This window comes from Trachurus trachurus (assembly GCF_905171665.1).
Source record: "Trachurus trachurus genome assembly, chromosome: 24".
Classification (NCBI taxonomy): Eukaryota; Metazoa; Chordata; class Actinopteri; order Carangiformes; family Carangidae; genus Trachurus; species Trachurus trachurus.
Genome location: NC_139910.1, coordinates 1,792,237 through 1,819,994, shown reverse-complemented (window position 1 = coordinate 1,819,994; position 27,758 = coordinate 1,792,237). Strand labels below are relative to the sequence as shown.

The window sequence follows — 27,758 nt, the reverse complement described above, 5'->3', positions numbered from 1 at the left end:
ATGAAATTGTCAATGTTCTACAAAGTTTTTAAACAATGAACCAACACAGCATAAAAACAGCTCCTACCACAAGCATGTTTAAAAAGATTGATCTGGAATTAGGTTATTTGATCTTAGATTATTTATCTGATATTGTTTTAGTTTTTCCCAAATTGGTGGTAGGTGCTTGGTGTCTCGTCTCAACTTGGACAGTGATTTATTTATTTAATGTTTTTGTTCAGGCAGTGATGAAGTTTGTGTTCCGTTATCTAAACTAAAACTCAAGGCAACTGTTAGAATAAAATGTAACATATTGAGAGTCACTCCTCTCAGTTGACCCTCAGTTGACTTTTGAAGTTGTGAAACCAGTGAAGGAGGATATGAAACTTGCTATCTCGCGGGCCACACAAGCATAACCTGCTTGTGTGTACTCAATAAAAGGAAGCTGCAAACTGGGGAGCGTTGGAGTTAGCAGAGAGCACTCAGAGGAGTGCTGCGCTCCCCTTGCAAGTAAAACAGCTACAATTGTGTTGTCTCAGTCTGTTCAGTGATCCAACGGTGAACGAACGGGGTATTTCTACCCAACAGCAACATTTATAAACTTGCTCTAAATGGATATGTGTGACCTTGCGCTACATACTATGTTGCCATGTCCAACACATGTCAGCCACGAGTTTTGGAGATGTTAGCCTATGTCCATGTCACACAGCTGTGGTGCAGTTAATCTTGAAATGAAGGATTCAGCCCTGCTGTTAGGATCATGAGCCACTGATGAGCCAGACAGGCTGACAACTACCCTGACATCATTCCAGACATGGGAATTGTAAAATGTTCGGTAATTCAACCTAGTTACTGAGCAGCAGATTAGCCTACAAGGGCTTGCTGAGATTGTCCCTCCCCTTAGGCTGGGCCTATTCTCCATTTGAAGCCACAAAAGTCACATCCATTTTCAAAAACACTCACGGAACTCAGGACTCTATGTGTGGCTGGTCCAGCCTCTGGATACTGTTTCCTAAAATCATGGTAATATTGGATCCACTACTCCAGACATCCAGTTCTGTCTCACTGTTGGGGACTCTACTGATCCTGCTGCTGGTCTACTATGTTTTGAATTTAAGCTTCAGCTCCCAGGACGACAGGAAAGAACCTCCAGGGCCCAGACCACTTCCTCTGCTGGGGAACCTGCTGCAACTGGACCATAAGGCACCTTACAAGACATTACTGAAGGTAAAGATGTATTGACTGTGTGTGCATGTGAGTGTGCATGTGTGTTTATTCTAAAGAGACAGGGAGTGTGTGAGGTAGTCAGATACAGATCTACTCTACTCCAGGTAACGTACAGTCTCTATTGATAGTTTTCAGTCACGTGACTTCCCAGTGACCTGGCGGTCAAAAGCAACATTCCAAAATGGCGGCGCAATGGACTCTCTATTGACAAACAACCGAGTAATGACTTAAATCATCTGCCAGCAGCCGAGAAAGAAAGATATAAAAACAACTTTGAAGTTTTGGGCACTTGTGACCCATTTTCAACACCAGCTGCTCTGCTGTATACCAGCTGTTTAAGATGACCAGTTCCCTGCCGGAGCTTGAGTTGGGCGTTGTTTACATTTACCTGGTTGAGAATCCATCATCCTCCACCGCTTGCAACCAATATTTCCGGTGTTATAACTTATGGCCCAACTGGTTTCTGATTAAAAGCCCCATTTTGTAGTTTTTTGATCTTAAAATAATGTTTCTGAACTCATTGAAGTGGTAGAAATGTACCTGTAACTTTCCTGTGCGGGAACACCGTCCTGATACCGCAGCTCCGCTGAGCTCCACAGTCTGAGCTTCAGCCCAGGCTCCCTGCTCCTCTCACCCACAAACCAGGGCCCTGTGCTGGGCTGCACGGTGACCAGCCCGCCCCTACTGCTACTGACATGTGCTTCTCTGGGAAAGAGCAGAGCAGACAGTTGCTCTTCTCAACCAAAGTACCAGTACCAACACAACTGCAGCTGTGCTTTTCATATTGTTTAGCGTATTTTCAGAGTGTTTTCCATTAGTCTGTAACTTTTAGGGTTAGGGTTAGGGTTAGGGGTTGACCGCCAGGGGGCGTTCCATACGGGCCGTGACGTCACATGAAAACTATCAATACAACTACTTCACACAACACCAGGTCAGAAAAGCTCAACTGTCCCTTAAAGAAAGCTAATTTAACGTGTGCTCCTGTTCATAGTTTGCCAAGAAATATGGATCTGTGTTCACCGTCTACATGGGCCCGCAGAAGGTGGTGGTCCTGGCAGGATACAGGACGGTGAAGGAGGCACTCGTCAACTACGCTGAAGAGTTTGGAGACAGAGAGCAAAAATATATGATGCATGAAACTAATCAGGGACATGGTGAGTAAAGAAAAAATATATTTGTTTACCTCAGTGATGTACTTACAGCAATATACAAACTTTCAGTTGTATATTAAACACCTTTGGTTTCCTCCATCAACTCAGGTATCATCTGGTCCAACGGGGATTCATGGAGAGAAATGAGGCGTTTTGCTTTGACCAACCTCAAAGACTTTGGGATGGGTAAAAAGGCCTGTGAGGACAAAATCATCGAGGAGTGTAACTATCTGACTGAAGTGTTTAGGAAATGCAAAGGTGAATGATTTATAATGGTGATCAGCCATGTGGACGACATTCTCCCTGACAGGAATCATTGACTTGTTTTGCTGTTTCCCTTGTTGCAGGAAAAACTGTTGCAACAGCTCAACCAATCAACTATGCCGTCTCTAATATCATCTGCTCCATGGTCTATGGCAGCAGGTATGAATATGATGATCCAGAGTTTACATCTCACGTGAACCGAGTATCCAGACACATAGAGCTTGTGTTCTCTCCTTCCGTTCAGGTACAATAGGACATAAACCACTGAGGTCAGAATGAATGAAAGTGTTTGTTTTTCACTCTCCTTTTGAAAATATCAGATTTTTTTTGTCTTTGCCAGATGTACAACATGTTCCCAGGGGTCTTTAGATGGATTGCAGACAGGAAGGAGTTCCGTAGCTTAGACACTCTCATTAAGAAACACAACTTGGAGCTGTTCCGACGTCTGGATGAGACCCTCAACCCACAGATGTGCAGAAGCTTTGTGGATGCTTTTCTGGTCCACAAGAAAAAACTGGAGGTTGGAAAAATCTCTGTGATGATGTTTTGGTTTGCAGAGCTGATGGATGTACACAGCAATTGTTTTGTGTGTTTTTCACAGCTCATTTAAATGTGGGAAATTATCTTTCTAGGTAGTTAGGGGGAAAGAATGACCTGTATTCACCTGGTACAGCCATAGGGCTCAGTGATGATTAGATCTTGTTACGAGTCACACGGGACTGGGACAGGGTGGAGCAGCACAAATCTGGCTTTCCACTGTAGTGGCTTGGTGGTGGCAGACAGGCTCGTGGTTGAGCAGTGGTTCAGGAGCCATTACAGGTGGAAGATGGGCAGGAGGCGGTCCATACTCTCTGACAGGCCTTGCAAATGCCATCTCTTGTTATTGTTAAATCAATGTACAGTCCTGCTTCTCCACCTGTTCATAGAGCTGTCCATGGCTGGCCAGATTATACTGTCATGAGTCAGATAGGATTCAAAAGCAGAATTACGAGGTGAACACCAGGGGTCTCATTTATAACCGTTGCGTACGCACAAAATGGGGCTGAAAGTGGCGTACGTGACTTTCCACGTCAAGGTTGTGATCTATAAAAAACAAACTTGACAGGAGAATGTGCGCAGCCCTAAGCAAACTCTGAGCCAGGCGTACGCATGGTTTGGAGGAAAAGAAGAATTGGCAACACAGACGGTGTGGTGGTGAACTGAAGTCAGACTCAGGAAATGATGATTGAGAAGAACGATTATGTTTTTATTATCGGCCGTCACACATTTAATTTCAACCCGTATGCGTTAGATCCATGTTGCCACGGTGATTTAATTCAACAGCGTTATTTTGCATCGGACTGGTGTTTCAGAAACATCTTCTTAGAATTTAACTTAAAATTCCAAATCAAAATTCCTTCTCTATATTTAATCACCACCATCTCTCCATCATATTGTCCACTCCCAGAGCGCAGGAGGAGGAGAGGACGGCGCTGCTGCATGGGATAAATACATGGTGTAAATAACTATATGTTCCTATGATACTGTGAACATATGATCGAGAGTCAATTAAATCTCAAACCCTGGGGAAAAAAATCCAGTAATCGTTCACACAATAGTTACATTCTGTTTTCTTGTTATCAAGAGAAGTGTCATGTTTGATCATTCCTCAGAATGTAACTGATTCTGCTAATTATTCAAAGTTTTATCGATCAGTCTAATTACTGTAAATAATACAGCGGTGAGCCCCGTGCGTAATTCTGCACCACGGCACCGCTGGAGGAGAAAGGAGGGAGAGGGAGACCATGATGAATGGTTAATAACTCGTTTCAGATTAGAACTGCTGTCATTGTTGTAACTATGTGCCGAACCGGGTCCAGCATGTGAGAGGGCAGCGCAACAAAACAACACCGCGTGCGCTCTGAGCCGCTGACGCTGTTAACAGCTGCAGCAACACGTCACGTCGCCACTTTCACACCTGCAGCCAATTCACAACACCGACAGAACAAGAGCACGTCAGGCTCATTGACATGCAGATCGCATTCATGTGGTGGTTTGCATTGACCATCTAGGGTTAAAACAGGGCGTGTACAGGGCGGAATGTGAAGCGGATTCAGCTGCGCACACTTGTAGGAACTCTGTGATTTATAAAGGGAAGTTTGCTTGCAAGTGTGCGTACGCAGGGTTTTATAAGTCTGAATATTTACTGGCGCACGCAAAACTTGGCTTTTGGGCGTACGTACACTTTTAGTAACGATCCCACGCACAGTTTTATAAATGAGACCCCTGGAGTATGCTTTAAAGCTTTTACTTGGTTAGGCAGGGGGCAGAAAGACAAACAGCCCAGAGTCCAAATATCAACAACCAACAATTAACAACAACCAGACAGAGGTACAAAAATCTGATAGACAAATAGGAGAAGCCGAAGAACAGACCAGGATCTGTCAGACAGGCAGAGAATACAGACCGGTGTAGAATACAGGCAGGAATGCAGGCAAACTGGGACCACAATCTGGCAAACAACAAAAGTGAAAAGACTAATATGAATGATTGCCAGATTGGTGGCAGGTGTGACTGGCTGGTAGGCAGATGATAGGTGGTCCTTCAGAGGTAGGAACAGGAAGTGTTTCCAACACCTTGGCTGTGTTCGAAACCACATACTCCATACTACATACTTCCATACTGCATACTTCCATACTCCATACTACATACTAATCGATCATACAGTATGCAGAGCGTTCACACTGCTGCGTACTATGATAACCCACAATGCATTTCGCTCCTGCCCGAGCCGAAATCAGCCGCCCTGAAGCTGATTTCACTTAAGCTCTAAACTCTGTAAATATATAACTTCAGCAACATTTGAAACATTTTCAGGCGAGAAAGTACTACTTCGTATCCCCATGGTGTTGAAAAAATGACAAAATAACACCTATTTACAATTTTAGTCGGACGAAGTCGGACTTCTCTGGCGTTAGTAAAACCAGCCGTAGTGAGCACTGTACTTCCGGTTTCTGTGTCAAAATAAAGCACCCGTTGCAATTGACCATAAAGAAAGCCGTTACAATGACGTCAGTGCTCTTACTTTATAAACAGGAAGTGAACCTGTCCCCACTGTGGCTAGCTTGGAAACGCCGTTTGGACCGACCTCGTGCCGTTAACGGAATTTGCCCGTTCAAAATGCCTTACCGGAGAGTTTTGCCTGCTCTGAGATGAAGATCCGCCCCCCGTCTTCGCTACATCATAATTGCTCTGGACTGGGGATTATTTCAAAATGTATAGATTTGGACAGCTCCTGTGTTTTCTGTGGCCATACTGAAGAAACTTTAAATCATCTGTTTTTTGAATGTAATGTAACAATGAAATTTTGGTCAGACTTGTGTTCTTATATTTTCTCCCATGTAAACATGTCATACTGCTTCTCCCTTAAAGATGTTATATGTTATTATGAAAATAAGAAGAACAGGAGTCTTCAGTATTTAGTTAATTTTTTCATTTTATTTGGTAAATACTTTATTCATAAGCAAAAGTTTGCAACCTCCAAACCAACCTTTTCTCATTTTTTAATTGAATTCAATTCTCTCTCTAAATCCCTAGCCTTAGTTAAAAATAAGAAGAACACAACTTTTTTAGAAAACTATGAAAAGGTATTTATTGTACTTCCTGACATTTAATGGAATTTGTTAACAGTGATTATTACACACCTATGTATTGACATGACAATATTTATTTATTTTTGTTTTGTTTCTGTTTGTTTAATTTTCTTCATTTTCTACTTATTTGAATGAGATCCTTGCTGTATTTATTTATTCTATCCATTGTCTTTCTGAATATGAAACAGCTCTCGTGTTGTGTTATGTGTCAGTGTTTGACACTTTTTGTACACTTTGAACACATAAATAAATAAAAAAATAAAAATAAAAAAAAGCAAGGAAGAGGCGGTCCTTGACGTCACGTTGCGTTGCATCTTGGGTAGTTTGAGTATGAGTAGTGACCTCATGATGTATACTCAACATTTCGGCCGAATCTAGTATGCATCCGGGAACTTCTCGCCTACTGCAAATCGCATACTGCGCAGTGTGAACATACTGCATACTCAAATCGTTAATATGAGTAGTACGAGTAGTAGGAGAAGTATGCGGTTTCGAACACAGCCCATGTCAGGAAGGTATGGTGCTTAGAGGAGCTGGAAGCCCCAGCAGAGTTCATGATAAATCCCCACAATTCAAACCAGTACTTACTTGTATAGTGCTATTATGGTGCAGGACTGGAAGTTTATTAGACACTAAGTGGAAAAAAGTGGACAAACATGTGTTTAAACAGCTGCTAACGCTTTATCACCTGCAGGAATCTGGGGTTGCCAACAGTCACTTCCACAGTAAAAACCTGCTGCAAACAGTTACAAATCTTTTTTCTGCCGGCACCGAGACAACAGCAACGACACTAAAACAGGGACTTCTGCTGATGGCCAAGAACCCAACTATACAGGGTAAGGATCTTCAGACATCTGCAGCTTTCACACAGCAACAACAAAAACAATGTTCTTTTTAAGTATTTTTTTTTTGCATTTTGCCTTTATTTGATAGCACACAGTGAGATAGACAGGAAAGGGGGAGGCACAGAGGGAGAACTGTAGCCTCTACATGGGGCGGCCGCTTTACCCACTGCGCCACGCACCACCCCAAGAAAAGGAAGGTTATTGGTGTTTACATGGCTGTGCGCAACCGGGTTATTGCTAATATTCCGGTTATGATTGACTGCATGTAAACGTAGTCAATGTTTCATGAGAACAAAAAGGAGTTCTGATCTTCTAGCTCAGGTCCAGGAGGAGCTGAGCAGCGTCGTGGGAAGTCGTCAGGTGCAGGTTGAAGACCGGAAGAACCTGCCCTTCACCAACGCTGTCATACATGAGATACACAGAATGGCCAACATCGCTCCACAGGGGATTCCTCACAAAACCTCCAAAGACGTCACGTTCCAGGGTCACTTCATCAAAAAGGTTCAAACAGAGGCCTAGGCTGACTCAGCAAAAAATAAAATGGAAAAAATCGAAATGTCAGCAATCACAACTCATTCAGACGGACACTTTTCAGCTCTTGGCTTTCTTTCGCTGAAGAAAGCCAAGAGCTGAAACGCGTCCGTTTTGACACTGCTGTGCGTCAATAAAAGACTGAATTATTAGTGATCTGTGAGTGCTGACATTTCGATTTTTTCCATTTCGTGATTTTTGGGTCGGCACCCGGTGTATTTTCAGACGGTGAGTTGAGCACGGCAGTTTATTTTGTTCAGCAAAAAAATAAACCTTAAAGTTTTGGTTACAGACCTCAGACAGTTGTCCTACAGAGATAAGTGAAGTTGAACTTAGGACTCTGTTGAATATGACGACCAGGGGATAATGTTAAGCCTGGTTCATGTACAGTGGGTACAAGTTGCATTTGGACGTTTGATGCAGCTCAAAAGATTTGGGGATAATTCCACGTTTGACCACAATGTAGCTGCAATGGAGAGTGGCGCTGTTCATAGGCCATAGGCTACTTCATTTGCAGCTGTGGTCGAGAAAGTGACACAGGCTCTTGCCCGTTTATTCACGAGAAATCATCCAGCAACACTCAATCAAACAAGGTGGGGAATGAGAAATCTGTGGCACTACTGTACAGTAGTTGGCTCATTTTAAAAACACAGACAGGTGTGTTTGGAGCTCACGAGACTGAGAACCGAAAAAAGAGAGTGAGACGTATACTGTAGCTGCCGTCGTTACATTTGTCTCATTGAAAAACTATACTGTATTATTATTATATTGCATTCCCCGTATGTGTTCACTGCTCCGTGCTGCTGTCTGATGGAGGCGTCCTGCTGCTCACAGATGCCACCTGGCGGTTGTTGGGGCACATTGCAGCTTCTGGTGAAAACACAATTTACTCCTCCACAAAATATCCGCGTGAGTCTCCCGTGACTCACGCGACTCACAAATGAAACTAGTACCCACTGTAAATCTGGGCATCTTCTCTAGTGACCCTTGAGGGCAGCTACTGTTCTTCTACTTTTAAATCATATTCATGTCCCAAAAACAAAACCGAAGGTGTCAAGTGTTTACCTGGTGTCTTGAACAATTAGTGAGCAGTTTGAGAGAATATCAAATAGGACATGTTTGTCCTGTGTTGTCCACAGGGGACCCCGGTGTATCCTCTCATCTCGTCCGTCCTGTTTGATGAGACTGAGTGGGAGAGACCTCACTCCTTCCATCCTGCTCACTTCCTGGACAAAGATGGAAAGTTTGTCAAGCGAGACGCCTTCCTACCTTTTTCTGCAGGTTTGGCAGCTTCAGCACTTGCTTCTGTTTTTCATGTCTGGTTTTCAGATGAGCTCCAGAGTTTCTTTTGTTCTGTTGCAGGTCGTAGAGCGTGTCCAGGAGAGAGTCTGGCTAGGATGGAGCTTTTCCTCTTCTTCACCACCCTCCTGCAGCAGTTCCGTTTTTCTCTTCCACTTGGAGTTTCAGAGGATGAACTGGATGAAGTTAATTTGCACCTCACCCTCAACCCTTTACCTCAAAAACTGTGAGCATCCCCTGTGTGTGAGGGAGGATTAGAGAGTTTAAAAGTAGTTAAACAGTTTGTAAAAATGTTACATTCACTGATGTAATAAAGAATACAAATCTCTGTAGTTGGACGTGTAGGCTGGTCGTCCTATACCTGGAGAGCACAAACACCTTTTCTTGTAATTTTTTAAAAGTATATCTTTTGGCCTTTTTTGCCTTTATTTCATAGTTCAGTTGAGAGAGACAGGAAATGGGGAGGCAGAGAGAGGGGGAATAACTGCAGCGAGGTCTGTAGCCTTTGTATATCGGGCGCCTGCTCTACCCACTGCTCCACACGGCGCCCTGCTTTTTTTTAATTTGAGATGAAAAGGAAAAAATGTATGATTTGATGTCAATAATAAACATGTCAAACTTCTCTACCACAAATTGTGCTGTGTGGATTCATGTCAGTGCTGTTTTCAGTCAAATGTTTGTGCAAAGTTTCTGTTTTAGCAAAGAAAGAGATGAACAATGATCCTTACATAACACACACATGCACACTTTATACTGTAAATATTATGCACAGCAGTGAAGAGCTGTCTGTGTGACCCAGGTTCTATTAAACATTAACCTGATGTTTCTTCTGTGGGGCCAGGTTTCAACACTTTGCCGCTCCCCCTCCCTTATCTCTCCCATTAGATGAAGCCTTTTCTTCACCTGAATGCAGGACACTCCGAGCTTCTGGACACTTTGTTAAGACTATGGGGATAATAGATCTGTTTCTGCAGACGTCCAGTTCTGTCTCTCTGTTGGGGACTCTACTGATCCTGCTGCTGCTCTACTTTGTTTCAACCTTCAGCTTCAGCTCCCAGGACCAAAGGAAGGAGCCTCCAGGTCCCAGACCACTTCCTCTGCTGGGGAACCTGCTGCAGCTGGACCTGAAGAGACCCTACAATACATTACTGAAGGTAAATTATGTGACTGTTTTTGTTGTAGAAACTTGCGATAGGTAAAAGTGCTTCTTCCAGGGGTGTGCCGATTGTCAGGAGAATTTGACTCTTAACACACCACACCACAGGAGAATCTCATAAAATAATCTTAAAAGCCTGAGATAATCGGGCGATCTTTGTCCTTGGTCGTGATTATCCAGATTATCTTTATGTGTGTGGTAGGCTTAAGAGAACTTGAACTGTATATCCTCCCTCTATAATATTGTAGTGAATAGGCTTTATGCTAGGGCTAGTTTTGTCCCTGCAGCCATCATACATCTTAATAAGAGTTGATATCCTGATGATGGTTGAGGTGTGGTGGTGATGTTGATGTTGATGATGATGTTGATGATGATGATGATGATGATGATGATGATGATGATGATGATGATGATGATGATGATGATGATGATGATGATGATGATGATGATGATTTGTTGTTGTGTGCCACTTATGCACCTGTGCTGTGCACTTTGAGGTTAGCCACTTTATATGCACTTTGTGAGGCAGCATAGAATGATGATGGTATAATGATAGTGTAGGTATTTTTACTGTTTCTTATTTATTGTATTGTTTTTGTATGAATGTCTCTCACTGCGAGCCAAATGTACCTGCGGGTCAAATAAAGCAATCTAATCTAATCTAATCTTATGTACAGCTCCACTACTTCCTGAACTTTAGCCAGCTCCTTTATTTCCTGTCTTACATTATTGGACAAACTGATTAATCCAGGTGTGTCTGATGACCTCACAACAATGATTCAGACACACCTGGATTAATCAGTTTGTCCAATAATGTAAGACAGGAAATAAAGGAGCTGGCTTAAGATCAGGAAGTAGTGGAGCTGTGCATGAAGCCAATTATGTCAATGTTTTGTTGTTGTAGGTACAAATATTATAAGTATGAATTTTAAAAGGAGTATTTATGATAACGGGTCAGTCATTATGATATAAATGTACACAAGAACATGTACGTATGTAATATATGCTGCTGTCTTTAGTTTTCAAAGAAATATGGATCAGTGTTCACCATCTACATGGGCCCGCAGAAGGTGGTTGTCCTGGCAGGATACAGGACAGTGAAGGAGGCGCTCGTCAACCACGCTGAAGAGTTTGGAGAAAGAGATGCAATGCTCATAATGCAAGAAGTCAGTCAAGGACACGGTAAGACAAGAAGGAACAAGACCTTCTCCATGCACTGTTTTCACAATGATGCCTGTTATCCATAGTCGACTAAGGTCTTTCTGATGGAAAACATCTGGTAGGAAATGTTAAATATTCACTGATATACTGTATATAGAGACAGTGAAAGTATGTCAGGGTGAGAGTCAGTCAAGGACATGGTTCTGTTTTAAATATTTTGTAATTTCTTTATAATAACATATTTATTTGAAATGCTTCATCTCAGGGGTTTTATGGTCCAATGGGGATTCATGGAAAGAAATGAGACGCTTTGCTTTGACCAACCTGAGAGATTATGGGATGGGTAAAAAGGCCTGTGAGGACAAAATCTCTGAGGAAGCTCACTACCTCACTGAGGTGGTGAAGAAATTCAAAGGTGCTGGTTTCATTTTTCATTCACACCACCTGCATGATCAGCAACATCTCAGGTTTAAAAACATGTTTCATGATTCTCAATTGTTGTTGTTTGGTGGTTGCAGGAGAAGCCTTTGATGCGACCCAACCAGTGAACTGTGCAGTCTCTAACATCATCTGCTCCCTGGTCTATGGCAGCAGGTTTGAATATGATGATCCTGAATTTACATCCATGGTGGATCGAGTAAACAAAATTGGTCAACTTATTGGCTCCCCATCAATACAGGTTTATGAATCCAACACGTTCAGCAACTGCTGAAACTGCATAGAACTGAATCCAAGGTTCTTGATCTGGTTGATCTTATACATTATATTTTGACAGGTGTACAACTTGTTCCCGTGGTTGGGTAGCTGGATCGCTAACAAACAGAAATTCTACAAACTGCACGAAGCCAGTAAGAAAATGAATTTGGAGCTGCTCAGACGTCTGACTGAGACCCTCAATCCAGAGATGTGCAGAGGTTTTATAGACGCCTTCCTGGTTAGGAAGCAACGTCTGGAGGTTGGTAATCAGCTGCCTTCACTGTCGCTGATTATTTACATGTCGATGTTTAAGACTTGAGTAGGACTGAACAATCATCTGTTGTTTTGTCCTCAGCAGAGAAAGAGGTAACACCTCCCTGTGTGTTGTAATCTGAGCTTCTCTTGTCTTTGTTCCACCTGTGTGTGCACGTTAGTGAATGTGAGCTCCTCCCTCTTAAATTATTGGGTCTCCACATGTTTATAATGGTACAATGAAAACCTACACTCAAGGTGGCACAATGAAGTACAGAGAGTTCCAAACAGACTTTAACTGCACCAGATTCCTGCTCCAAGCTGTTCATGGAGCCAGATCCTGCACAACAGCCCTTCACACCTGTCATGTTTTTATCATGTTCTACTTAACCAGTCAATCACTGACGCCATGTTGACATAAAGATTTCCTTGATTTTTCTCCATATGTGCAGAACTCTGAGATCACCAACAGTCACTTCCATAATGAAAACCTTTTGATAACAGTTATTCATCTGTTTGCTGCCGGCACTGAAACAACATCAACTACAATCAGATGGGGACTTCTGTTAATGGCGAAATATCCACAAATCCAAGGTAAGGAACTGCAGATGTGCAGAGATTAACATCACAAGAGGCATCATAAACAGATTCTTTCTCTCTCAGACCAGGTCCAGCAGGAGATCAGCAGTGTGATAGGAAGTCGTCAGGTGCAGGTTGAAGACAGGAAGAACCTGCCCTTCACTGATGCTGTCATCCACGAGACTCAGAGACTGGCCAACATCGTCCCCATGAACCTGCCTCACAAAACGAGTCAGGATGTCACCTTCCAGGGTCACTTCATCAAGAAGGTCAGACTGAACAGAGCTCCTGATGCGTAGGATAGAACCCGACACATAGGATGATACACAATAAATACAAATGTCAAAAACAATTGATGAATGAAGTGATAGCTGCACAAAATTGCACTGAAATCCATAAATAGTTGTCAGGTTGTATATTCAGAAACGTGAACATATTGTTTAACATGCTTTGAATGTATATCTAATTTTATTTTTGTTACTCCTCAATATATCTGAGAAAAAGCTTTTCAAATTGCTTCATGTCTAAAGGGAACCACAGTGTTTCCTCTGCTGATGTCGGTCCTGTACGATGAGAACGAGTGGGAGAGACCTCGTTCCTTCCATCCGGCTCACTTCCTGGACAAAGATGGAAAGTTCATGAAAAGAGATGCTTTCATACCTTTTTCTGCAGGTTTGTGACCTCAACTACCTGAACGTCTTCTCGTTGCCCTCCACTTAGTCACAGATGATGCGTAAACATTTTCCTTCCCTGCCTCTCCTGTAGGTCGTAGAGTCTGTCTTGGAGAGAGTCTGGCCAGGATGGAGCTCTTCCTCTTCTTCACCACCCTCCTGCAGCAGTTCCGCTTCACTCCTCCACCTGGAGTTTCAGAGGATGACCTGGATCTGACTCCATCTGTGGGCATCACTCACAGCCCTTCACCTCATCAACTCTGTGCTGTCCCCCGTATGTGAGGAGCAGAAGGGCTTGATAACGAAAAACCACATTAGTTTAACCGTAGTGAAAATATTCAGCACCGCTGAACGTTATATACACTATACAACACGCTCATATTACCATATCTGTCATACTGTGTAGAGATTTGGGGAAACACCTACAGTATAAAACTAACTTCCAACCAATCCAAAGGGTAGGCATCTATAAGCTAAATAGCTTCAGCCTACACCTTTTCGATCTATTTATGAACTAGTTGAACGAATGATGGTATTATGGAAGGTTGACCGACTGTAATTGATGCTCAACTGTAAATAATTTTGTGTAAAAGATTGAATAAACTACTACTATTACTACTACTACTACTATAAAGTAAAGCAATCTCATATGTTCCACACCAATACACCTGTCCAACCAATAAAAGCTTTATTTGACACCAAAGAGGCCGGTGGTCATTCTGATATAGAATTAAATTAACTGAGATCAAGTGCGAGTTGGATTGCACCAAACTTTGTGTAGAGCTGGTGCACAGACTAGGGGAAAATGCTCAATCCTGGGGCAGACTGAAGGTGAAGGTGGACTGAGCTTCTTGGATGCCTTCCAGGATGTCACTGGATTCTGTAGATGGTGAGCAGAAGGAGTTTGGTGGCATTGAGCTTCAAAACTGCTCCTCAGAAACCTGAAGGTTTTACATCTGTGAGCATGTCTTCTGTACTGCACCTGTATGAGAGATCTAAATGCTTCTTTAACTGTTGTTGCAACACAGGCCCTCGGGAGCCACTCACACAATTTCCCTGGTCCCCCCCCCCCCTAGAGGAATATTGCTATGAGGAAACGCTGCAGGTTTTCCCAGCAGCGTGTTGTTATGCATATTCTGCATAACCCTCCTCATCATGGTTTTTAATTCTCTGACGGAGGAACCCGAGGCCTCAGCACTAAGAAAAGATCTGCTCCGAGCAGCTCCAGGATTAAACTTCCCATGATGTCAGCACATCTCCAACCTGCTGCCTCAGTGTTTCCTGTGTTTGTCCGCCTGTGGTGTAGGCACAATAATTGTATGTGTGGCAAGGTGAAGAGGGCCCAGGCGGGCTTCAAACCCCAGACTCCCGGGTTACAGTCATGCCTGCTAACCACTAGCCAAGTAGCCAGGGTGCATGATCAATTGGAGGCATAGTGACAGGACCCTCAACTGTCACATATGTTAAATTTTACATTTCAAGTTTTTAATGGAGTGCATATCCAACACACAGCGACAATCAGGTACAGAAATCCAGTGCATCCTACAGAACTCTGTCTGAAGGGCCTTGTGCCATTTCACTGAACTTGTTGCTGCTTTACTTCCTGATACTTATGAGTCAGCACTTGTGAGTTACGTTGTGGTTTTGGAGGGTGAGGAAAGAGACAATTTCAGGTTCCCTTGTGTTGTGTCCTTACACTTCCTGCAGCTGTGATCATTGTGGATGGCTCTAAAACTGGCACACAGTGTAACTCCCATGACATCAACCATGTGCTATTCCCCATGTCTGGAGGTCAACTTTCTGCTGTTGGACCTGGACATGGTTGGAGAGCTCTTGTCCGAAGCATTAAACTGATCCTTGATCTGTTGTTGACCAGTTTTACTGCCGTATCATTCTGGTCTCTAGACTTTGTCACCAGTTTCTCACCCATTTGCTTTGGTGTCAGTGGTTCCAATTATCCTGGTAGAATATGACTCTGATAAAAGTACAGGTTGTTCAGTCAGTTTACTTTAGATACAATATTCCAAAGTTCAATTATCTGTTTCTCCACTGTTTGTTTACAGATACTAGAACAACCTGCTGATGGACCTGTCAATGAACCAACACAGCATCCACAACAACAACTTTAACTTAAGGTAAAATGTATTAGCTAACATTAGCTAGATGCTGCTACACATGATGCTAAATAGGCTACTGACAATTCACAAGCCACTGAATCTGAAACAAGATGATTTCTGCTTCACTTGGCGGTGCCCTTTTTTTTTTGTAATCTTGGGCTCATTCTCAGTGTTGTTTCCTTTTATTACCAATGTCCAACATGTCAACCACGCCCGGGCCCTCTTCACCTTGCCACATTCTGGGCTTTCTTTCACTCAAAAGAAAGCCAAGAGCTGAAATGCGTCCGTTTTGACATTGCTGTGTCAATGGCTGAACATAGGACCCTATTTTTGAAAAGGGGGCTTTTTTCCCCCGTTTTTCCCAAAAAGGGTCCTATGTTCCCCAGTCGCAATACATACTGGGGAACATAGGACCCCTTTTCTAAAAAAGGGTCCCATGTTCCCCGCTGTTGCCGGGGAACATGGGACCAGGCAAATGATTATTTTGGTTCCTCATTAGTTCATCAGTAACTACTGTAATGTTTGTGTACATTACACAAAATGGGTAACTAATGATTCAGTAATGATTCAGTACTCATTACCTAGTCATTTTGATGTCTCACTTTACCTTAAGGTACACAAAAAGGGTAACTAATGATTAAGTAATAGTTAGTTCCTCAGTAATTTGATTAGGAGTTACTGAAGAACTCGCCATTAACTAATATTGAGTTCCTCATTCATTCCAAATTTGTTTCATAGTAAATAACTACTCTAACTTTTGTGCACCTCAAACAATTTTACTGTGAACCACGGTGTGATCAGCATACAGTACTTTACACACAGCCCCATGATACATTCATTTAGCCTAGCAAACATGTGACAAACTATCATATTTATTTCGAAGGCAACATGGATGGTCATATTAATATGTATGTGGTCTGAAATTAATGAATAAAATCTTCTCAAGAATCCTGCTGTCTGTGATTTTTTTAAGGAACTACTAATGTAAAGATGAAGATGAAGAAATGAAAAACCACTCATTATGTGTCACTTAAGGTCATAAAGGTTAACTACTGGACATGTTATTGAGTAATGATTCTGTACTGATGAAGTAACTAGTTCACTAATCATCAAGTTGTGATTAACTTTCTATGAAATTTGATCATGAGTTAATGAAGAACTGATCATTAGTTCCTCATTAGTTCATCAGTAACTACTCCTCTGAAATTTGATCAGGGGTTCCTGAACAACTGACCATTAACTAATAGTTAATTAATCATTAGTTCCTCAGTAACTACTCTAATTTTGTGTACCTTATTGTAAAGTGTTACCAAAGCAGGCAACATAGGGCCCTTTTTCTAAAAAAGGGTTCTATGTTCCCCGGTTACATACACAGCGGGGAACATAGGACCCTTTTTTAGAAAAAGGGTATGATATGAACATACACTCTAAGAAATGTTGGGTTATTTTTTCAACCCAACAGCTGAGTTGAGACTGTTGGTTAGTTTAATTGGGTTGTTTTCATCAAGTTGGGTAATCTAAGAACCCAATTTGCTGGGTTATTGTCATTGGCAGTTGAGTTATTAGCTGTTGGGTTGTAATTTCCATTATACTGTGTTGGGTCATTTCGGACTACCCAACATGTTGGGTTGACGTTCGGTGGGAGGAGTTTCCCAGCATGCTTTGGGACAGTGTGTTTGTGATTCTAAGTTTAGGTTATTTCTGTTACATATCGCCACAGATGTTACAGCTACACAATCTTTAGTGATACTGTTCTACACACTAATTTACTAATTCAATGTTCTACTCAGTTTACAATTACTGTTGTAAATAAGCACTTTGACACCATGGGCCCTAGGTTGCTGGCGCAGCGCAGGTGGCGCAAGGTAGTGCAGCCGGTCTAATGCAAGTTTCGACCAGCGCAGCCTAGCGCAAAGTCAGATTGGGAGATTTGTAGATCGTGCTGCGCTGAGATAGGCGTGGCCGCGCAGCAGGGGGAGGCGTCACAGATTCAGCTTGGTGCAGTGGAAGTTTTGTGCGAAAATGTCTCGCCGAGGTTGCGCTGAAAGCTCGCCACCTCCAACCAGGTCTACTCTCAGCGCAGGGTGGAGCGCAGCAGGTGCAGTGGAAGTTTGACTGACTGACCTGCAGTGCACACACGTCACCAAGACCTCACAGGCAGATCTCCACAGTTCCAGACACATTTCAATGCAATAAATATCCACAATAACCACTATTTAATGCAACTAATGGAATCAACACGTGAATTTATATCTATATAGATTGTCCCGTCACATCTGACGTCAGATCAAAGCAGAGATCAAAGGCTGTGGCACGCGTAATGGAAACTCCACCTGAATTAACACAGCAGGGACGAACTGGCACTGAAAAGCAGCTGTGGATGTCCCAAGCAGGACTGAGGGAGGATGACTGCATGTCTCTGCCGTGTTGAGATACCACTCTGCCCTTGTGATGATCGCTTTATTTATTTATTTACTTATTAAATCATTAGCGCGAGCGACCGCATCAGGCAGCCGTAATGAAAAACAAAACACAAATCTTCATCTCTCTTAGTCCACCACAGCCTCGGTATCAGATAGTCAGTATATAGCCTACTACAGTATACTATCTCTATCACAGAAAAAAAAGAGAAAAAAAGAGACGGACAGAGAGAGAGAGAGAGAGAGAGAGAGAGCGTCCTTTACGCTGATTTCATCCGTTACGCATGGTGTTTGTTTATGTTGTGATTACACCTCTCATCTTGCTTACACAGGGTTTGAATAAATGTGAGTTTCTTTATTAGTTTATTAGTTGTTTCTTACATTGGGCAGGGGTTCTCAGTGTATCAGATCAAACAAGGATATTTGTATTATTATTAGTAAACTCATTATTGGTCACTCTGAGCTCGGACCTCCGGGGAAACAGCTGTTTCCTCCGGGGAGAGGTTCGGCCTCTGGCGTCGCTGTCTCCTCCGTCCATGTCCAAGTATAAAATGACAAACTTGCAGCGCGCATCGCCCTCCGCGCAGTTAAAGGTGAGGAGAGGAGCTCCTTTGATTGGTGAAGATCTGACTCGGCTGTGTCAAACCCACTCCACGCCTTTCTAGAACCCTAGCCTGTCACAATATAGTTGTTAAGTGCAAGTTTGTGACACACTGTTGAGTACTAGCTTCAATTAGCAACCCAACTTGATTGGTTTAAAAGAACCCAGCAGTGTAGTCAATGTGAACCCTTAATTGGGTTATATGAACAACCCAACTGGGTTGTATAAACAACCCAACTGTTGGTTTAAGGAAACCAACCCAACTTGTTGGGTCAAAATAACCTAGCATGTGTTCTGTCCAATATTTAACCAGTGTAGTGTAGGAATGATCCCTGTCAAATGTCTCTACCACAAATTGTGCTGTGTGGATTCATGTCAGTGCTGTTCTCAGTCAAATATTTGTGCAAAGTTTATGTTTTAGCAAAGAAAGAGATGAATTCATATCAGATGATCCTTACATGACACACACACTTTATACTGCAAGAGCAGCTGTCTACTGTGTGACCCAGGTTCTATTAAACATTAACCTGATGTTTCTTCTGTGGGGCCAGGTTTCAACAGTTTGTCCCTCCCCCTCTCTCATCTCTCCCATTAGATTAAGCTTTTTCTTCACTTGAATCCAGGACACTCTGAACTTCTGGACACTTTGTTAAGACTATGGGGATATTAGATCTGTTTCTGCAGACGTCCAGTTCTGTCTCTCTGTTGGGGACTCTACTAATCCTGCTGCTGCTCTACTTTGTTTCAACCTTCAGCTTCAGCTCCCAGGACCAAAGGAAGGAGCCTCCAGGTCCCAGACCACTTCCTCTGCTGGGGAACCTGCTGCAGCTGGACCTGAAGAGACCCTACAATACATTACTGAAGGTAAATTATGTGACCGGGTGACATTCTTTTACTGTAGAAACTTGCGATAGGTAAAAGTGCTTCTTCCAGGTGTGTGAGTGTGGTTCAGGTATTTCTCAGGCTGTGAAGACAGTAACATCACAGTAACATTGTGGGGACCCTTCTTCCCTATGGAGACACAGAGTTGCCATTAAGAACTTTTGAATTGGACACATGTTTTATCATAGGAATAAGTTGGATTTAGATAAAGTTTGGGATTAGGCAAGTAGTTGTTACAACCCTGGTTTACAGGTTGGAACAAAGGAGAGAGGGCACACAGAGCACACTGAGGATGTTTAACCATGTATTTGAGTAAATAAACCCAAAAGGAAAATCATGTGTACTATGTGTGGTGCATCAAATGTAGTGTGTGTGTGTGGGTGCGAGTGGTGTGTGTGTGTGCTTGTGTGTGAATGTATTTATGTATGACTGAGGCAGCCTTTTATCAAGTGAAATCACACCCTGAGGTGTGGTCTGCTTAGGATGGCCCACTGCCTCCAGCTTCCCCTGGAACGGAGCTGAAACGAGAACCAGACAGATAAACAGGGCCAGCACGTAGTCAAGAGTTGGTTTAACCTTTAGCCTTGGTTTAAACTAGAGAAAAGAAAATCACAAACTGCAATGTTTCTCTACTGAAGTGTTGGTCTCAGAATTTTTAAACCTCCCAGATATGAAGCGAATAACAGATATGCTAAACAACACTATTATATTTAGGACTGAAAATTCTGGAATCATTGCATAATATTGTTTTGATGGACTATAAGATTTGTTTTGTTTCGAAATCTGATCTAGGGGCTGTGTCCACCAGACGCGTTTTCAGCGCTGCTTTCCCAGCGCTTAGCGCTCTCTCTCTCCCTCGTCAGAATGCCGCTGTTGCTAGGTTATAAAACGAGTCCTCTGACACTTCCGTGTTCCGGCCTTGTTTAATGTAAACACTACAACGAGTGTCAGAAATACACAACAGCATTAGCGGCAGCTTTTGACATGGACCCTGAGGTCGGCCTACCTTCAATGGTCATGATATAAACCGAGCCACGTCTCCGGTTGTGTTGCTGTCGGTAACATATGTCCCGCCCCTTCTTGATTCTGATTGGTCAGTGCGGGGAAAAGTGACATTGACGAGCGCAGCGCTGTTCTAAAAGTTGAACAGATTTCAACTCGAAGCGCTCTCAGCGCCGCGACAAAAAGAAGCAAGCGCCGAGGGCGTTTTACCGCCGAGGGCGCTGAGCGCTGTGAGCGCCCAACTCAATAGGATTTGAATGGAAAGTAGACGCCCAGAGCGCTAAAAACGCATCTGGTGGACACGGCCCCTTAGCCCTGTGTATTTTGAATCTTTCTGATGTACTTGTGTAGCCATGGACACTTTAGCTATGTCATGCTATGTGTTCTTCAGTCAGCTCACTTCTTTATTGGCTTCATTCAATTTCACGTCACAATCCGCTGAGTCAGTGACTCAGGATTTTGATCCAAACGGTCATGTTTAATATTTACGATCGTTGGCACCGACCGTTTTACAAGCCGATTGTTGGGAGAGCACACCACACACCACAGGAGAATCTCATAAAATAATCTTAAGAACCTGAGATAATCGAGCGATAATTTCCCTTGGTCGGAAGGGGCAAAATTGGGGCAAAATCAACCCGATTATCTTTATGTGTGTGGTAGGCTTAAGAGAACATGCACTGTATATCCTCTGTCTATGTAATATTGTAGTGAATTATGTCAATGTTTTGTTGTTGTTGTTGTCGCTGTAGGTACAAATATAAAGTATGAATTTAAAAAAGGAGTAGTTATGATCAAGGGTCAGTCATTATGATATAAATGTACACAAGAACGTATATGTAATATGCTGTTGTTTTTAGTTTTCAAAGAAATATGGATCAGTGTTCACCATCTACATGGGCCCTAAGAAGGTGGTGGTCCTGGCAGGCTACAAGACGGTGAAAGAGGCACTCGTCAACCACGGTGAAGAGTTTGGAGAAAGAGATGCAATGCTCATTATGCAAGAAGTCAGTCAAGGACACGGTAAGACAAGAAGGAACAAGACCTTCTCCATGCACTGTTTCCACAATGGTGCCTGTTATCCATAGTCGACAAAGGACTGAGAGACGGGGTAATGTTGCAGAGAGTCAGTCAAGGACATGGTTTTGTTTTAAATATTTTGTATTTACCTCTTTATAATCACATATTTATTTGAAATGCTTCATCTCAGGGGTTTTATGGTCCAATGGGGATTCATGGAAAGAAATGAGACGGTTTGCTTTGACCAACCTGAGAGATTATGGGATGGGTAAAAAGGCCTGTGAGGACAAAATCTCTGAGGAAACTCACTACCTCACTGAGGTGCTGAAGAAATTCAAAGGTACTGGTTTAATTTTTCATTCACACTACCTGCACGATCAGCAACATCTCAGATCAGTTGTTGTTGTTTGGTGGTTGCAGGAGAAGCCTTTGATGCGACCCAACCAGTGAATTGTGCAGTCTCTAACATCATCTGCTCCATGGTCTATGGCAGCAGGTTTGAGTATGATGATCCTGAATTTACATCCATGGTGGATCGAGCAAACAAATATGGTCTACTTATGGGCTCCCCATCAATTCAGGTTTATGAATCCAACACGTTCAGCAACTGCTGAAACTGCATAGAACTGAATTCAAGGTTCTGGATCTGGTTAATCTTATACTACATTATATTTTGACAGGTGTACAACTTGTTCCCGTGGCTGGGGAGATGGATCGCTAACAGACAGAAATTCTACAAATTGTACGAAGCCAATAAGAAAATGAACTTGGAGCTGCTCAGACGTCTGACTGAGACCCTCAATCCAGAGATGTGCAGAGGTTTTATAGACGCCTTCCTGGTTAGGAAGCAACGTCTGGAGGTTGGTAATCAGCTGCCTTCACTATGGTGCTCATGTTAGTCAATCATTTCCAATGACAGTGTGATCTCTGATTTTTACATGTCGATGTTTAAGACTTGAGTAGGACTGAACAATCATCTGTTGTTTTGTCCTCAGCAGAGAAAGAGGTAACACCTTGCTGTGTGTTGTAATCTGAGCTTCTCTGGTCTTTGTTCCACCTGTGTGTGCATGTTAGTGAATGTGAGCTCCTCCCTCTTAAATTATTGGGTCTCCACATGTTTATATGGTACAATGAAAACCTACACTCAAGATGGCACAATGAAGTACAGAGAGATCAAAACAGTTGGTCAAACAGACTTTAACTGCACCAGATTCCTGCTCCAAGCTGTTCATGAAGCCAGATCCTGCACAACACAGCTTTGTTATTGCATTCTAACCACCAGTTGATCACTGACACCATGTTTTACATAAAGATTTTCTTGATTTTTCTCCATATGTGCAGAACTCTGAGATCACCAACAGTCACTTCCATAATGAAAACCTTTTGATAACAGTTCTTCATTTGTTTGCTGCCGGCACTGAAACAACATCAACTACAATCAGATGGGGACTTCTCCTAATGGCGAAATATCCCAAAATCCAAGGTAAGGAGTTGCAGATGTGCAGAAATTCACATCACAAGCTGCATCTTAAAAGGTTCCCCCTCTCTCAGACCAGGTCCAGCAGGAGATCAGCAGTGTGATAGGAAGTCGTCAGGTGCAGGTTGAAGACAGGAAGAACCTGCCCTTCACTGACGCTGTCATCCACGAGACTCAGAGAGTGGCCAACATCATCCCTTTTTCACTGCCTCACAAAACGAGTCAGGACGTCACCTTCCAGGGTCACTTCATCAAGAAGGTCAGACTGAACAGAGCTCCTGATGCGTAGGATAGAAGCCGACACATAGGATGATACACAATAACTACAAATGTCAAAAACAATTGGTGAATCTGTATGTTTGGCTGAGAAAAGCTTCTCAAACAAAAGTTTTATGTCCACAGGGAACCACAGTGTATCCTCTGCTGATGTCAGTCCTGTACGATGAGAACGAGTGGGAGAGACCTCGCTCCTTCCATCCGGCTCACTTCCTGGACAAAGATGGAAAGTTCATGAAAAGAGATGCTTTCATACCTTTTTCTGCAGGTTAGTGAGCTTTAGCACTTCTTCTTATTGCCCACAACTTAGTCACAGATAATGCGTAAACATTTTCCTTCCCTGCCTCTCCTGCAGGTCGTAGAGTCTGTCTTGGAGAGAGTCTGGCCAGGATGGAGCTCTTCCTCTTCTTCACCACCCTCCTGCAGCAGTTCCGCTTCACTCCTCCACCTGGAGTTTCAGAGGATGACCTGGATCTGACTCCATCTGTGGGCATCACTCTGAGCCCTTCATCTCATAAACTCTGTGCTGTCCCCCGTATGTGAGGAGCAGAAGGGCTTGATAACGAAAAACCACATTAGTTTAACCGTAGTGAAAATATTCAGAACCACTAATCTACTGTAAAGTTAGTAAAACGTGATGCAAAATAACAATGTTATATTTGGATGTAATTTGCTGATAATAAACAATACTTGGCTTCAGCCTTACAATCTCATATGTTCCATATCAATACACCTGTCCAACCAATAAAACATTTATTTGACACCAATGATGCCGGTGGTCATTCTGATATAGAATTAAATGAACTGAGATCAAGTGCAGAGTTGCATTGCACCCAAATTTGTGTAGAGCTGGTGCACAGACTAGGGGAAAAATGCTCAATCCCGGGGCAGACTGAAGGTGTAGGTGGACTGAGTTTCTTGGATTGATCTCCAGCATGGAGCTTCAAAACTGCTCCTCAGAATCCTGAGGGTTTTACATCTGTGAGCATGTCTTCTGTACTGCACCTGTATGAGAGATCTAAATGCTTCTATAACTGTTGTTGCAACACTGGCCCTCGGGAGCCACTCACCCCCCCCCCCCCCCCCAGAGGAATACTGTTATGAGGAAACACTGCATGTATGAATGTGTGTGCACAGTTTGATTCACCCTCAGATCCAGTTTTAGCAGCTGTAGCATAATAAACATAATTCTGATCCTGTTGAATGCATCTCGCCCTATCTTGGACTGAAAACAGCACCGACATGAATCCACACAGCTCAATGTGAAAATGCAATTTGTGGTAGAAAATTTGACATTGACATGTTTATTGTTGACATGAAAATCATACATCTTTCCTTTTCATCTCAAATTACGAGAAAACGTGTTCATGCTCTCCGGCGATAGGATAAGCAGCCAAAGAGACATGTCCAACAATTTAACAGAGATTCTCTTGATTACATCAGTGAATGGAACATTTTCACAGTTTTTGATGTAAAGGGTCGAGGGTGAGGCGTAAATTGACTTTATCCAGTTCATCCTCTGAAACTCCAGGTGGAAGAGAAAGACGGAACTGCTGCAGGAGGGTGGTGAAGAAGATGAAAAGCTCCATCCTGGCCAAACTCTCTCCTGGACACGCTCTACGACCTGCAACAGGACAAAAGAAACTCTGGAGCTTATCTGAAAACCCAACATGAAAAACAGAAGCAATTGTTGAAGCTGCCAAACCTGCAGAAAAAGGTAGGAAGGCGTCTCGCTTGACAAACTTTCCGTCTTTGTCCAGGAAGTGAGCAGGATGGAAGGAGTGAGGTCTCTCCCACTCAGTCTCATCAAACAGGACGGACGACATGAGAGGAAACACCGTGGTCCCCTGTGGACAACACAGGACAAACATGTCCAATATGATATTCTCCTCAAACTGCTCACTAATGTTTTAATATGACAAGACACCAGGTTTTGGGGACATGAAGATGATATAAAAGTAGAAGAACAGTAGCTGCACTCAAGGGTCATTAGAGAAGATGCCCAGGTTTACATGAACCAGGCTAAACATTATCCGGTCGTCATATTCAACAGAGTTCTAAGTTCAACTTCATTTGTCTCTGTAGGACAAGTGTTTCAGATCTTTAACCAAAACTTTAAGGATTATTTCTTTTTTCAGAGTCAGCCTAGGCCTCTGTTTGAACCTTTCTGATGAAGTGGCCCTGGAAGGTGACGTCTTTGGAGGTTTTGTGAGGAAGTCCCTGTGGAGCGACGTTGGCCAGTCTCTGCGTCTCATGTATGACAGCGTTGGTGAAGGGCAGGTTCTTCCGGTCTTCAACCTGCACCTGACGACTTCCCACGACGCTGCTCAGCTCCTCCTGGACCTGAGCTGGAAGATCAAAACTTCTTTTTGTTCTCATGAAACATTGTTTTTGTTGTTATTGTGTGAAAGCTGCAGATGTCTGAAGATCCTTACCCTGTATATTTGGGTTCTTGGCCATCAGCAGAAGTCCCAGTTTCAGTGTGGTTGTTGTTGTCTCGGTGCCGGCAGAAAAAAGATTTGTAACTGATTTCAGCAGGTTTTCATTGTGGAAGTGACTGTTGACAACCCCAGATTCCTGCAGGTGATAAAGCGTTAGCAGCTGTTTAAACAAATGTTTGTCCTCTTTTTCTTTAAGTTCTGCATTGTAATAGCACTACACGAGAAATAACTTGTTTGAATTGTGGGTATTTAATCCTCACTGAGCTGTACCAGGTACTCACAGGTAATTCCTTCCCCCTAACTACCTTGGCTCAGTACTTCAATTATTTCAACATCAACACACAAAATGAACAGAAAGAGCCTCCACGTTAGTGACAGCTGTTTCTGTACTGGGCTCAACCAGCATTAAAAACATGTGAATATGCTTAAGTTAAAAGCAATAATGGATTGTTATAGACACCAAACCATCCATCAGATCTGTAAACCAAAACATCATCACAGAGATTTTTCCAACCTCCAGTTTTTTCTTGTGGACCAGAAAGGCGTCCACGAAGCCTCTGCACATCTGTGGGTCGAGGGTCTCATCCAGACGCCGGAATAGCTCCAAGTTGCGTTTCATAATGAGAGAATCTATATTATGGAATTCCTTCCTGTCTGCGATCCATCTAAAGACCCATGGGAACATGTTGTACATCTGGCAAAGACAGAAAAAACTCATATATTTTCTTCTTCACTTCTATTCATTCTCAGTGCTTTATGTCCTATTGTACCTGAATGGAAGGAGAGACCATAAGTTGTAATCGCCTGGATGCTTGGTTCACTTGAGATGTAAACTCTGGATCATCATATTCATACCTGCTGCCATAGACCATGGAGCAGACGATATTAGAGACGGCATAGTTGATTGGCTGAGCTGTTGCAACAGTTTTTCCTGCAACAAGGGAAACAGCAAAACAAGTCAATGATTAATGTCAGAAAGAATGTCGTCCATATGGCTGATTACATCATAAATCATTTACCTTTGCATTTCCTAAACACTTCGGTCAGATAGTTACACTCCTCTATGATTTTGTCCTCACAAGCCTTTTTACCCATCCCAAAGTCTTTGAGGTTGGTCAAAGCAAATCGCCTCATTTCTCTCCACGAATCCCCGTTGGACCAGATGATACCTGAGTTGGAGGAGGAAAAACCAAAGTTGTCTATACAACTGAGGGGTAAAGGTCGTCAGCATTGCTGTGAGTGCATCACTGAGGTAAATAAAGATTTTTTTTTCTTTACTTACCATGTCCCTGATTAGATTCATGCATAATACGTGTTTGCTCTCTGTCTCCAAACTCTTCAGCGTAGTTGACGAGTGCCTCCTTCACCGTCCTGTATCCTGCCAGGACCACCACCTTCTGCGGGCCCATGTAGACGGTGAACACGGATCCATATTTCTTGGCAAACTATGAACAGGAGCACACCTTAAATTTACTTCCTTAAAGGGACAGTTGAGTTGAGTTGAGTTTTCTACCTACTCTACCTTACACACTACTTAAAATAAACACACATGCACACACACAACATCTTTACCTTCAGTAATGTCTTGTAAGGTGCCTTACGGTCCAGCTGCAGCAGGTTCCCCACCAGAGGAAGTGGTCTGGGCCCTGGAGGTTCTTTCCTGTCGTCCTGGGAGCTGAAGCTTAAATTCAAAACATAGAGCAGCAGCAGGATCAGTAGAGTCCCAAACAGAGAAACAGAACTGGAAGTCTGGAGGAGTGGATCCAATATTCCCATGATTTTCATAAATATTGTCTTGAGGGTATAGTGTCTTGACCATGCAGGTCTCTTTCTAGAGTCTTGAGCCCTGTGGGTGTTTTTGTAAACAGAGATGCCTTTTGTGGTTTCGTATAGGCACAGCCCAAGGGGAGGGACAATCTCAGCAAGCCCTGGTAACCTGCTGCTTAGTAACTAGGTCAATGTTCTCTGAACTCTGAGCCAACGTTTTACAACATACACAGACTCCTGTGCACCACATTTTTGGTATAATTCCACACAAGTACAAAAAGCCCACAAGTGCTGAGACCAGTTGAAATCATC

At 43.0% G+C, this 27,758-nt stretch overlaps 3 protein-coding genes across 7 annotated transcripts; 2 read left to right on the top strand and 1 right to left on the bottom strand.

Annotated features, from left to right (window-relative positions):
* The first annotated feature begins 174 nt into the window (after positions 1-174).
* LOC311007306 (cytochrome P450 2K1-like) lies at positions 175-9,546 on the top strand. Of its 5 annotated transcripts, none has more exons than XM_084000438.1 (9): positions 175-1,002; positions 1,098-1,206; positions 2,198-2,360; positions 2,466-2,615; positions 2,705-2,865; positions 2,962-3,141; positions 6,948-7,089; positions 7,415-7,599; positions 8,769-9,546. In XM_084000438.1, exons 3-9 carry the CDS (start codon positions 2,234-2,236, stop codon positions 9,156-9,158), a joined length of 1,335 nt encoding a protein of 444 aa, XP_083856564.1. In that variant the 5' UTR covers positions 175-1,002; positions 1,098-1,206; positions 2,198-2,233; the 3' UTR covers positions 9,159-9,546. The 5 variants fall into 5 exon arrangements, with proteins under 5 accessions (XP_083856564.1, XP_083856563.1, XP_083856562.1 ...); XM_084000437.1 differs by having other exon boundaries at positions 175-1,206; positions 8,769-8,910; positions 8,992-9,546; XM_084000436.1 differs by having other exon boundaries at positions 175-1,206; positions 2,249-2,360.
* A 283-nt stretch (positions 9,547-9,829) lies between these two features.
* LOC311007078 (uncharacterized protein) lies at positions 9,830-23,781 on the top strand (the record flags this gene model as incomplete). The annotated part of the gene is made up of 19 exons (XM_084000165.1): positions 9,830-10,082; positions 11,104-11,266; positions 11,511-11,660; positions 11,764-11,924; positions 12,021-12,200; positions 12,646-12,787; positions 12,857-13,041; positions 13,303-13,444; positions 13,538-13,717; positions 15,151-15,264; positions 19,216-19,445; positions 21,326-21,488; positions 21,676-21,825; positions 21,906-22,066; positions 22,166-22,345; positions 22,827-22,968; positions 23,037-23,221; positions 23,365-23,506; positions 23,594-23,781. The coding sequence occupies exons 1-19, from the start codon at positions 9,876-9,878 to the stop codon at positions 23,779-23,781; spliced, it is 3,165 nt and encodes a 1,054-aa protein (XP_083856291.1). The 5' UTR covers positions 9,830-9,875.
* A 745-nt stretch (positions 23,782-24,526) lies between these two features.
* On the bottom strand, positions 24,527-27,574 carry LOC311007308 (cytochrome P450 2K1-like). Its single transcript, XM_084000440.1, has 9 exons — positions 27,252-27,574; positions 26,962-27,124; positions 26,699-26,848; positions 26,450-26,610; positions 26,194-26,373; positions 25,674-25,815; positions 25,402-25,586; positions 24,944-25,085; positions 24,527-24,862 (listed from the first exon to the last, which is right to left on the bottom strand). The coding sequence occupies exons 1-9, from the start codon at positions 27,462-27,464 to the stop codon at positions 24,696-24,698; spliced, it is 1,503 nt and encodes a 500-aa protein (XP_083856566.1). The 5' UTR covers positions 27,465-27,574; the 3' UTR covers positions 24,527-24,695.
* Positions 27,575-27,758: the final 184 nt, after the last annotated feature.